Here is a 13,601-nt window from a genome sequence, read left to right on the forward strand (position 1 = left end):
CGTGTTCACAGATGTCCCACAATTAGCTGTTTTTGCCACGTAAGGTGTTTGAGAGCTTGTGCTTTATACTGGCAGAGCTATCATTGTACAATGTCAGATTTCTGGCATCTTTTAGTCTGGTTCTAGATATGCCATTAGGGTATTGATGCCGGCTTCCTCTACCATTGACAATCGCTGCATATCAACTGCAATTATTTCTGTAACCAGCGCTGGGAATTCCTCACTCTGCCCCTTATCGAACTGCTGCCAGCAATGGGTTGGGTCTCACGGTGCCTCTCTTTCATAATTGCACCTGTACTGCCACTGTAGCTCATTTCCACCTCGCAGAGTTAGCGTTTCATCGCCTTCTCGTTTAACTTCTCAAAGAATTGCCATACAGAACTTTGCTGCTGTCGCTTCCCTGTCTCACTATTTTTCCAATTGTTAATGACGATGACGTGCTGAGCGCTTTATATCCATGGCAAATCATTTAATACTTACAGCATTGTTGCATTAGGTATTTGTAATACTAAAGTTTTTTGCCTTTATGATCGTGATTGGGACCGTTAATAGTAGTTTTGCTATAACTGCACTGTGATTTTGTAAAAAAAAAAAAAAAAGCTTCCTTAACAGATTTTTTCTAAACACTAACGATCCTAAATTAGTTTAAACGTCACACCCCTATACTGTACACAGTTCGTCAGATTCAGAAACAATGACACAATCAGGAGTTTTCTGTGTTGATACTATATGTCCGCCCTGACTTTTCCCAGGTTGACAACAACGTGACGCGTCACCTGGACAGCACCCTGAAGAGAGACGACTGGGACATTCTGATCTTGCACTACCTGGGCCTGGACCACATCGGCCACATCAGTGGACCCCACAGCTCCCTCATCCAGCCCAAACTAATGGAGATGGATGACATCCTCAAGAAGATTCATGGCTCTCTCATCTTAAAGGTATAGCAGCCTACTTTTCAATAGCAAAATTACACATATTTACTTTGGAGTTCAGATGTTGCCTTTTCATTCTCAATGGGTTGTTTTGTGAAATTAAAAAGAACATTTGCATTATATTCAGGCAGTCCATTTCACTGCCAGAGAGGAATTGAAAGATATAGTCTGTGTATATATTGTTCTAATCAATATTCGAAGAAAAAAATGTTTAAACTTAATTTTCCATTTACAAATCACTTGCATGTCTGGAAAGATCCCGTTTATTTTCATCTTCTTGTAATGCGGCTGGATAATGATGACAAGTATCATCATTTGTTTCTGGGAGAATGTCCTTTTTTGATAAATGCGTTTGAAGCGCTCAACAGTCCTTTTCCTTTTTTTAATAGGATCCTGACTGAAAACGGTGTTCTTGTGCATATTTAACCATGTTAGCTTTTTAACTCTTGCGCATATTCAGCAGGGAGCTCTTTGAATGAATTGTGCTTCAAAGGCTCCAAACTCTCCCAGTGGAAGCCTGCTGCTGTTGCCTCTACTGTTCTTTACACAGTACCATTGTGTAAATGTGAATATATTCTATTGTGGTCCCATTGAGTCTCTCTTAGAGCTCTGTGAAAAACCCGCAAAGTATGTTCCCTTAGATGACTGAGATAACGAGTAGACTTTCAATGGGTTTCGAGGTATAAAACCTTCCAGTGACTTTCATTACCTTGCCGAACTACCGATATCCTGTTTCTTCACGCTGTGCCGGTGCTGTGATAAAATAAATGAGGCATCGTGCATAGTGGTCGTCTGGGAGACAATCAAACGCAGGCTTCCTTGGCTCCGCCGGTAAAAAGGTAGTTTGAGCTTCTGGCCTACTTTGTCCTGCCCTGATTTATAAAGGAGAAGCCAGTACCTGCACTGCGGAACAACATGCATTCTGGCTACAGTTTCTGGAGGGGGAGGGATTCAATTGCTATTTTTAGTGTTCACACAATACAATAGGACTGACATTTGTTAATGGACAAGCTACTGGGCAGTGGCTACTTCTAAAAACAGAGGTGGAGGGACTCTGGACATCATTGAAGATGGTCATTCTTACTAGGGCAGGCTTTTCTAAACCATTAGTCTTGCTACTTAAATGGTTTAAGTTCATGTTTGACAATATGCTTACTTGAATTGGTGTTGTCTTGACCATCAAAGGTGTATTTTTGTTGTATAGCTTAACTAAACAGGATTTGGGTTGAAGTTTTCCAAGTTGCAGCCTCTTCATTTTTGGAGGAAAAACAACAATCTTGAACACAATGGATTGCTCAGAAGGCCAACTCCACTCTGGCACATCTTCTGTTGTCTTTTCTCATGTGCACAATTTGATTTCTAAGCATGTTTTTCCACGGTGCTGAAAGCAGCCCTGTCAAATATACTCCTGCTTCTGGGTTCTCACAGCCTTCGATGAAAGGGAATATGGAGGCAAAGAAAATCCGGGCTTGATCAGCATATGTCAACTCCCTTAAACCAGCCACGTTGTGAGTCTGTTCCCTGCCACTGCCGAATCCACCGATCGCCGAAACAACAAGAGAGGAAACGTTGCGGGCACAATCTGCCATATCTGCTAGTGCTATCAACATCATGTCCCCACTTATTTAAACTGTCTGGTCCACTGAGGTTTAGATGATTCTCTTTCCCCCTCTGTGTAATGGCTGCTGAAGGCAACACTCTTCTCAGAAAATAAGGAAATAATATAATTAAGGTACCAAAGATAGTTACTGTCAGTTTATGAAGGCTAATCTATTGAACATAGTCTAACTAAAAATCCTTTCATCTCTAGGAACCTTGGTGCGAAAGCAGTGGTGCGTAGCTCCAGACCAGCCATGGTCTAGGCCTTTTTAATCCTTGTCTTTACACAAAGGACTGATGTTCTATCATTAAATCATATCAAGCTTTATTTATACAGCACATTTCAGACATGGAATGCAACTTGCTTCACAGGAAAAAACGATGAAAAAATGTAGTACACAACAAACCTAAGAGGATAAAAAAAACAAAAGAATAATAATAAAAACTGAATGACTAAAAGCTCCCTAAGGAAGGATATCATGTTGTCTACAGACAACGGGAGTGACTATATCCCAGTTAAACGGAGAGGAAGAGAGAGGAACGAGTGTAAAATAGACATGTCCTTACAGATTTTCCTCATCCCATGGTCAATCTCAATCATCCAGAGCGAGAACACTTTACTTTTTAGAAGAGGGACAGGGGGCCAATTCTCACACAAAGCAGTAGAGCATTAGCCATGAAATAACATCATGAACATCAACATCATCCCTCTTGTACTGTAGACTTCTTTGATAATGCATTCAGTTCAGCTCATATCCTCGGATGTCTTTGAAAGTAGAACTGCACTGTGGAGTACACACATTTTAAATGGAAAAGCCAGGACACACACACAGGAACTAGATCACACAGAACTTGCAATCAATTTAATTTAGAAGTACGTTTACCAGTGAGAACCAATTTCTTGTATACACTGAATGTTTGTCTTTCAGTGTATGCAACCATTCAATGTATCGAAATAATTGGTTCTCGATTTCGGAGGTTGATATACAGTACCAGTCAAAAGTTTCGACACACCTACTCATGCCAGCGGATTTCTTTCTTTGTACTATTTTCTACATTATAGAATAATAGTGAAGTCATCAAAATGATAAAATAACACATATGTAGTAACCAAATTTTTTTAATCAAAACATATCATAACAGATTCTTCAAAGTAGCCACCATTTGCCTTGACAGCTATACACACTCTTGGCATTCTCTCAACCAGCTTCATGAGGTAGCCAACTGGAATGCATTTCAATTAACAGGTGTGCCTTGTGAAAAGTTACATTTGTGGAATTTCTTTCCTTGATTCGTTTGAGCTAAATCAGTTGTTATGATAAGGTAGGGGTGGTATACAGAAGATGACCCTATTTGGTCCATATTATGGCTACAACAGCTCAAATAAGCAAAGAGAAATTACTGTCCATCATTACTTTAAGACATGAAGGTCAGTCAATACGAATGTTTCAAGAAGTTTGAAAATGTCTTAAACTGCTGTCGCAATAGGCGCTATGATGAAGCTGGCTCTTATGAGGACCACCACAGGAAAGGAATATCCAGAGTTACCTCTCCTGCAGAGAATAAGTTCATTAGAGTTAAATGCACCTCAGATTGCAGCCCAAATAAATGTTTCACAGAGTAACAGACATATCTCAACATCAACTCTTCAGAGGAGACTGCGTGAATCAGGCCTTCATGGTTGAATTGCTGCAAAGAAACCACTACTAAAGGACACCAATAAGAAAATGAGACTTGCTTGGGCCAAGAAACACGAGCAATGGACATTAGACCGGTGGAAATCTGTCCTTTGGTCTGATGAGTCAAAATGTGAGTTTATTAGTTCCAGCCGCCGTGTCTTTGTGAGACGCAGAGTAGGTGAACGGATGATCTCCGCATGTGTGGTTCCCACCAAAAAGGTTTGGGAACCACTGCTTTAAATGACCAGCCATTCACACTTTCTTTGACATGCATAATCACTTTATCAATTCTATTTGTTATTTTGGAAAGAATGTAAGAGTTTTTTTCAGATGAATGTGTTCGTTGTTGTTATCGTTTTTCAGGATGTGCTATGTGTTTACTAGTATATTTATACAAAGCAATTCAAGTACGAGGGTCACCTAAATACTGCGATAAAAATGGTTAAAACATTCATACGAATTTGTTACAATGATCTCTGGAATGTTGTTACAAACAGAATAAACCGTTATTTGTTTTCTAGGGTAGGATGGAGTTTCAGTCTTGCAGATTACATCACCTTGTGGTTTAGGTATCCATCAATTTAGAAACCCCCCAAACTCAGCCATGTCCATGTCAGCCTGCATCCCAGGAGTTAATCTTAGTTCAGAGCAGAAGATTCCTCTTTCTGTAAGTGGTGGTTGTGTTATTCTATGTTGTGCTGAGGTCTGCAATAACAAGAGAAACAACAAACCAACACCTCCCTCTTCACCTGATTCTCCTGTTCTCTGAGAGGCCTGATTGAGTGGCTGACGTGCTCGCTTCCATCCCGAGACGCCAGGCAGATGAGCTTGCAGAACAGGCTCAGTTCCTGGTGTTGGTCTGGGCACCAATAAACTTTGTTCCTTTCCTGTCTCGCCTCTTCTTTCAGCTGCTCTGCCAAGTTCTTCAGATTTTTGTTGATCTGAAAGCTTGATCTGAGCGTTGCACTCGGGGCAGGATCCGTTGGAGGCATGTCATGCAGAAGGTGGGGTGGTTGGAGAGAGACAGGTTTGGTGTAGATTTCTGTACAGACAGCAGCGGAGGTGGTATTTCATAGCAGAAATGAGAAAGTTAAGACAAGTCTGTCTCTAAAGCACAGCTGCAAGTTAACCTTTGCTCTCAGCCTCAAGTGATTGGTGTTTCTGTCTTAAAGGGCAGGACGTTCCCTTATACACATACAGGACAATAATTTTCCCACAGTCACTCTGGTCTTATTCTTAATCCAACACATTTATGATGTTTATTACCGTTAGGCCAAGCCAGACATTGAACCATGTTATTGTATTAAATGGTTCCTCTATCATATTGAAGCACATGTATCAATATGTGTATTGAATAACTAAAGAAAGATGCACACCCATATAATAATGTATGGATCAATTCTTGAACAGCTGATGCAAGGCATTATCCATATTATAATTAACAAATAGAATACAATTATACCTTGACTACTTGAAATGTCATGTTTTGAGCATGTGAATGTAGAAAGTCAAAGTTGAACCTCTTAAAAGTAGACGGTCTTCACAGAAAGCTTTGCTTGATAAAGCGGTCTCTCGTCACTCGTGGAAATGACCGAAGGCCTCTAAGGGAACCTCAAAGAATGTGATTGTGATTGTTTTGGGAAGGTAAAACATTTTCCTTACAAAGCCCCCAAAGGATGTTTACAGATACTGTGCATTTTTAAAAGGTGAAACCAGAATATTTCAGACTTCAATTGTGAATCGAACCACTTTGAATAGTCTGTTTCAAGCCACAGAAGAATCCATAAAAACATCCTCTTCGTGCGACTACCCAGAGAACTTCCATGCATTTATCCATTTTGGGATGACATTTCATGTCACTATGACATTGAAAGGCATGAGAGTTACAGCTCTTTATTTTTCTCTCTTTCAGTGTGGGCATCTGTGCAATCAACTTTTCAGCACGGATGCTCAGAACGTTTGTCATTTGGTTTGAAAGTATAGATTTTCTTCCCATTTTTAAAGCTCTGATGAGTGCTGTCCTCGGTAATAGGAGGGTGACATGCAGGACACTGCCATCTCTCAACCTTTTACCTTTTTCATTCTTGCAACAATTTGCTTCAGGGTCAGCCCCTATTCTCCTAGCACATCACTCTCCCACGTTACAATCTGGGAATGACGTGATGTAGGTAGCCTAGTGGTTAGTGTTGGGCCAGTAACTGAAAGGTTGCTGGTTCGAACCCCTGAGCTGTCAAGGCTCTGCCGATTTGCCCCTGAGCAAGGCACTTAACCCTAATTGCTCCTGTAAGTTGCTCTGGTTAAGAGCGTCAGCTAAATGACTCAAATGTAAAAAAGAAATTAAAGGACCTAAACTCTGTTATGATGCTGCATATTGCACTCCCCGTCACCCACAGAACTTGCTGTGTGAAAAGTTGAACACTCATATCAAATTGTCTTTTGTTGAAGCTGGGATAAGAGGAGTTTTTTTTTTGTTTTGTGGAAAATAAACTTTTAGTTTGTTTTTCTTGTTCCTTCCGAGATGTGCAACATTTACAATTTGTGGATTACTCCCAGCAGCATGGCATTAAATCAATCGGAATACGGCACGGCAACGTATGTGTTTGGTAAGCTACAAATGAGCACACTGGCAGTACCGCATCGTAAATCACAATGGCTGCCTCAAATGTAATTGCAGGAGAGGGGAATGATAATTTGTATATCTCCCCTGTTCTGTTTCGGACCCCAGGAAGAGTAGCTGCTAATTAGCAACAGCTAATGGGGATACTAATAAAATACTTTTGCTCTGCCTCCTTATAGACTCAACTGAACAAATAACCCAATCTGGGATGATAAGGACATTATTTTTCCGCCCGCAGTTCATCGATCTTCATCTCTGATAGACTTTTCAATGTTTGTCTCCTTGCTTTCCAACAGACTGCACCTGCAACTTGCGATGTCTGGCAGATTGACACTTTCCTGCTGGTGCTGAACACCCCGCTTGAAGAGGCCCTAGGGTTGTTTAATCAGAAATACAAATTGCCCGGCAGTCAGGACACCTCACAGAGCTGTGGCAGCAAGCAGGTCCTAGACTCACTGATTCAACACCAATCAAAGTCGAGCAAGCGTTTTGGGGGGTTGAGGCCTCAGCGCTAGCATTCATTCGTCTTCATCTAGTGGAGGTTTGCCCCTTTTTCCACGCAGTGCCAATGATTATTACTTAAAGCCCTACTGTCTTCACATTTGCAGTTTATACTGTTTCTGTGGTTCAGTATTGTTTCTTGAATGAATAAATATGCCTAGACATTTTTGTGAAATGTGGCTTGTTTAAATACTAGGGTATACGGATGCAGTGCTACTAGCTTCCTGGTGAGTTCGGAAGAGCCCGACAATGGGTTTACCAAATCTTAAATGACTTTCTATTGAAGACACAAAGACAGAATTTCCCACCCATCCCCCATAGTTTGAAGCTGGCTTTGGAAGAAAAAAAGAAGCCATGTCAATGAATTATAATCCACAAAATAATTCACATTTCCTGTTGCTGCAGGATTATTATCCTGCAAACTGGCTCACATTAATATATAGATTTTTGATTTTATTAGGATCCCCATTAGACAACACCAATGGCGACAGCCAGTCTTAGTAAAGAGTGAATTATTTCAGGTTTATTTCTTTCATCACATTCCCAGTGGGTCAGAAGTTTACATACACTCAATTAGTATTAGGTAGCATTGCCTTTAAATGGTTTAATTTGGGTCAAATGTTTGAGGTTGCCTTCTATAAGCTTCCCACAATAAGTTTGGTGAAATTTGGCCCATTCCTCCTGACAGAGCTGGTGTAACTGAGTCAGGTTGTAGGCCTCCTTGCTCGCACAGGCTTTTTCAGTTCTACCCACAAATGTTCTATGGGATTGAGGTCAGGGCTTTGTGATAGCTACTCCAATACCTTGACGTTGTTGTCCTTAAGCCATTTTGCCACAACTTTGGAAGTATGCTTCTGGTCATTGTCCATTTAGAAGACCCATTTGCGACTATGCTTTAACTTCCTGACTGATGTCTTGAGATGTTGCTTCAATATACCCACATAATTTCCCTGCCTCATGATGCCATCTATTTTGTGAAGTGCACCACCCCCACAACATGATGCTGCCACCCCCGTGCTTCATGGTTGGGATGCTGTTCTTCGGTTTGCAAGCCTCCCCCTTTTTCCTCCAAACATAACGATGATCATTATGGCCAAACAGTTCTATTTTTGTTTAATCGGACCAGAGGACATTTCTCCAAAAAGTATGATCTTTGTCCCCATGTGCAGTTGCAAACCGTAGTCTGGCTCTTTTATGGTCGTTTTGGAGCAGTGGCTTCTTCCTTGCTGAGCGACCTTTCAGCTTATGTCGATATAGGACTCGTTTTACTGTGGATATAGATACTTTTGTACCTGTTTCCTCCAGCATCTTCACAAGGTCCTTTGTTGCTGTTCTAGGATTGATGTGCACTTTTCGCACCAAAGAACGCATTTCCTTCCTGAGCAGTATGACGGCTGCGTGGTCCCATGGTGTTTATACTTGCGTACTGTTGTTTGTACAGATGAACATGGTAGCTTCAAGCCTTTGGAAATTGCTCCCAAGGATGAACCAGACTTGTGGAGGTCTACAATTTTATTTCTGAAGACTTGGCTGATTTCATTTGATTTTCCCATGATGTCAAGCAAAGAGGCAGTGAGTTTGAAGGTAGGCCTTGAAATACATCCACAGGTACACCTCCAATAGGCTAAATAACATCATTTGAGTCAATCAGAAGATTCTAAAGCCATGACAATTTTCTGGAATTTTCCAAGCTGTTTATCTTAGTATATGTTAACTTCTGACCTAATGGACTTGTGATACAGTAAATTATAAGTGACATAATCTGTCTGTAAACAATTGTTGGGAAAATGACTTGTTGTCATGCACAAAGTGGATGTCCTAACCGACTTGCCAAAACTATAGTTTGTTAACCTCTAGCGACGAGCAATCCTGTATCCGGGAGCGTAATCATAGCCTCAAGTGCATTACCATAATGCAACGTTTCCTATTCATGAAAATCGCAAATGAAATTAAATAAATATATTGAAACTCAAGCTTAGCCTTTTGTTAACAACACTGTCATCTCAGATTTTCAAAATATGCTTTTCAATCAAAGCTACACAAGCATTTGTGTAAGAGTATTGATAGCCTAGCATAGCATTAAGCCTAGCATTCAGCAGGCAACATTTTCACAAAAACAAGAAAAGCATTCAAATAAAATAATTTACCTTTGAAGAACTTCGGATGTTTTCAATGAGGAGACTCTCAGTTAGATAGCAAATGTTAATTTTTTCCAAAAATATTATTTGTGTAGGAGAAATCGCTCCGTTTTGTTCATCACTTTTGGCTAAGAAAAAAAAAGAAAATTCATTCAATACAACGCCAAATTCTTTTCCAAATTAACTCCATAATATCGACAGAAACATGGCAAACGTTGTTTAGTATCATCCTCAAGGTGTTTTTCACATATATATTCGATGATAAATCCTTCGTGGCAGTTGGGTTTCTCCTCAGTAGCAAACAGAAAAGTACTGCAGCTGGAGATTACGCAATAATTGCAACGGAGGACACCAAGCGACCACCTGGTAAATGTAGTCTCTTAGGGTCAATCTTCCAATGATATGCCTACAAATACGTCACAATGCTGCAGACACCTTGGGGAAAATGTGGAAAAGGTAAGCTGACTCCTAGCTCCTCCACAGCCATATAAGGAGTCATTGCCATGAGGCGGTTTCAAAAAATGCGGCACTTCCTGATTGTATTTTTATCTGGGTTTTTTCTGTAACATCAGTTCTGTGGCACTCACAGACAATATCTTTGCAGTTTTGGAAACGTCAGTGTTTTCTTTCCAAAGCTGTCAATTATATGCATAGTCGAGCATCTTTTCGTGACAAAATATCTTGTTTAAAACGGGAACGTTTTTCATCCAAAAATTAAGAGCGCCCCCTATATCGAAGAAGTTAACAATACATTTTCTGGGGTGGTTGAAAAACGAGTTTTGGTGACTCCAACCTAAGTGTATGTAAACGTCCGACTTCAACTTATGTATGTGTATATATGTATGTGTATATATATGTGTGTGTATATATATATATATATCTATCTATATATATAATATATATCTGAGAGTAGAAAAGAACATGGCTATATACAGGGAGTACCAATACTGAGTTGATGTGCAGGGGTATGAGGTAATTGAGTTAGCTATGTACTGTACATATATGTACGGGTAAAGTGACTACGCAACAGGATAGATGATAGACAGTAGTTGCAGTGTGTGTGTGTGTGTCGTCAGTGTGCATGTTATATGTGGGCGTATGAAGTGTTTGTGTTGGAGTGTCAGTGCAAGTATCTGTGTGTGCATAGTCTGCAAAAAATGATCAATGCAGGTATTCAGTGTAGCCATTAGATTAGCTATTTAGCAGTCCTGTTTAGAAGTCTTATGGCTTGAGGATAGAAGCTTTTTAGGGTCCTGTTGGTTCCAGACTTGGTGCATTGGTACCGCTCGCTTGCCGTGCGGTAGCAAATTCCTTGAATTTGTTCTGAACCTGGAGACTTTGAAAAGACCCCTGGTGGCATTTCTGGTGGTGTAAGTGTGTGTCTGTCAATGCTGTGTGTAAGTCGACTATGCAAACAATTTGGAATTTCCAACACATTCATGTTACTTATAAAAACAAGAAGCGAAGAGAGACTGACATGCATAGTATTGATATTAGCTCTCTGATTTACAATGAAAAACAATAATTACTGCTCTGTTCTGGGCCAACTGCAGCATAACTAGGTCCTTCTTTGCAGCACTTGACCAAAAGACTGGACAATAATCCAGATAAAACTAGAGCCTGCAGGACTTGCTTTGTGGAGTATGGTATCAGAAAAGCAGATCATCTTTCACAGACAGACCACTCAGGTAGGGGTGTCAATCTCATTCCATGAATGGCCTAGTCTACAGGTTTTTATTTTTTTCCTGTAATTTAAGCTCTAGACAACCAGGTGTGGGGAGTTCCTAAATTATTAGTGACCTTAAGTCATCAATCAAGTACAAGGGAAGAGCAAAAACCAGACACTCAGCCCTCTGTGGAATGAGTTTGATACCTGTGATCTAAGGTAAAACCAAGTAATTGAGTCTCCTAAGATTGCTCAACAACTATACCGTTCATTACCAGATTCAGCTGAAGTCTACAATTTAGGGAATGATTAGTTTTAAGAGATGTTCAGGACCAGTTTATTACTGGCCACTCATTCAAACATTGACTGCAACTCTTTGTTTAGGTTTGCAGTGACTTCACTAGCTGTGGTTGCTGATGCATACATGGACACGCAAGCTTTGTTTAATGCCAGTGGCAGGTCATTGGTAAAAAAAAATATAAAAGAGTAGAGGGCCAAGAGAGCTGCCCTGCGGTACACCACACTTTACATTTTTGACATTAGAGAATCTTCCATGAAAGAAAACCATCTATAGAAAACCCTCTATAAACCCTCTATAGTTCTATTAAATAGAGAGCTCTGAATCCACGATATGGCAGAGGTTAAACAGCCATAACACAAGTTTTCTCAACAACAGGTTATGATTAATAATATCAAAGGCTGCACTGAAATCTGAGAGTACAGCTCACACAAACTTATATTCAATGTCTTTCAACCAATCATTAGTAATTTCTGTCAGTGCAGTAAATGTTGAGTGCCCTTATCTATAAGCATGCTCAAAGTTAGTTAATTTGTTTACAGAGAAACAGCGTTGTATTTGGTCATTGTATTTGGTGTTAGGTGACCCTATTACCACCACACCAAAAGTCATGAGTCAGCTATTCGAGTGCATACTGCTGACATGTATTTTTTCCCCCTGCCCGTGTTCCTGCCCGTTTCATAATAGGACAATGTAAATACAAAATAATTTGACCTATTAGTAAAGACTAGATGAAATTGAGAATAGTCTGATGAGTGAAGATAAGATCACTTGATGAGAGAACACTATGTGCAGCCGGAGGCAAGGAACAGAGCACAGCTTTTATTGTGACTTTCTGAAATCATCAGTAGCCTATAGTTGCAGCCCCTAAGACATTCTAAGTTGCCAAATAACTCTAAATCTAGCATATAGGACCTGTTTCAAATAATCACTTTTACGCTCAGCATACACACTTCATATATGCACCCGCTCCGCAATGGGAAAAATATCCTTTATTTTTTTCCAGCTAAGTTCAATTATATTCTTCTTACTATACAATCATATAATATAAAGTAATGGAATGTCATTCAGCATACAGTCTCTTGTCTGCTAAATGAACTAGCCTACAGCCTATGGCATGGCACACAGCCAGGTAACATACAGTAGGCCAACTCATATTCTGTTCTTCTGAATTACATTTTCTTCATTTCATAATGTTTCTTATAATAACTAAAATAAATAATGGATTTATTGTGATGGTGTATATTAAATTTACTTTTTTTAAATGTAGAATTTCCAAAGGTGCACATCAGTGACTTGTATGCGTGGATGCCTGGGGATGCTAAACGTGTTTGTTCATTAACGGTCAATTACCTTGAGAAATAAGCAAGATGGCGCTGACAGAGTTGGTCGTCTCGCTTCGAGTCCTTAACCTCTTGCTCCTACCTGGCACGCAGGCGTCCCATCTAGAGCTCTGGAAATGCAAATGCGCTATGCTAAATGCTAATAGTATTAGTTAAAACTCAAACATTCATTAAAATACACATGCAGGATATTGAATTAAAGCTACTCTCATTGTGAATCCAGGCAACAAGTCAGATTTTTAAAATGCTTTTCGGCGAAAGCATGAGAAGCTATTATCTGATAGCATGTAACACCCCAAAAGACCTGCAGGGGACGTAAACAAAATAATTAGCATAGTCGTCGCTACACAAACCGCACAAATAAAATATAAAACATTCATTACCTTTGACCATCTTCTTTGTTGGCACTCCTAGATGTCCCATAATCACTATTGGGTCTTTTTTTTCAATTAAATCGGTCCATATATAGCCTAGATATCGATCTATGAAGACTGTGTGATAAACGGAAAAAAATAGCGTTTCATAACGTAACGTCATTTTTTTTAATTCAAAAAGTCGACGATAAACTTTCACAAAACACTTCGCAATACTTTTGTAATGCAACTTTAGGTATTATTAAACGTTAATAAGCGATCAAATTGATCATGAGGCGAAGTATACTCTTTAGCTGTCCGTCTGGAAAAAATGTCCGTGTAACTCTCAACCAAAATATCCGGTCAGAGACCGGAGGGAATCGATTCCCTTGATTCGGTTTGACCAAGAATCAAAGCTGAATCAAATGACACGACTCTAGACATTGTGTGGAAGCTGTAGGCACTGAAACCT

At 39.9% G+C, this 13,601-nt stretch overlaps 1 protein-coding gene across 2 annotated transcripts in view; it reads left to right on the forward strand.

The window, feature by feature from the left end:
* The window catches only part of LOC123993530 (GPI ethanolamine phosphate transferase 2-like), a 127,124-nt gene that overhangs the window by 17,862 nt on the left and 95,661 nt on the right, over positions 1 to 13,601 (forward strand). For both annotated transcript variants that reach the window (XM_046295779.1, XM_046295780.1), the window contains exon 4: positions 753 to 941. In XM_046295779.1, coding sequence (XP_046151735.1) covers positions 753 to 941 — 189 coding nt within the window. The remainder of the gene's footprint in view (positions 1 to 752; positions 942 to 13,601) is intronic.

This window comes from Oncorhynchus gorbuscha, linkage group LG13 (genome assembly GCF_021184085.1).
Source record: "Oncorhynchus gorbuscha isolate QuinsamMale2020 ecotype Even-year linkage group LG13, OgorEven_v1.0, whole genome shotgun sequence".
NCBI lineage: Eukaryota > Metazoa > Chordata > Actinopteri > Salmoniformes > Salmonidae > Oncorhynchus > Oncorhynchus gorbuscha.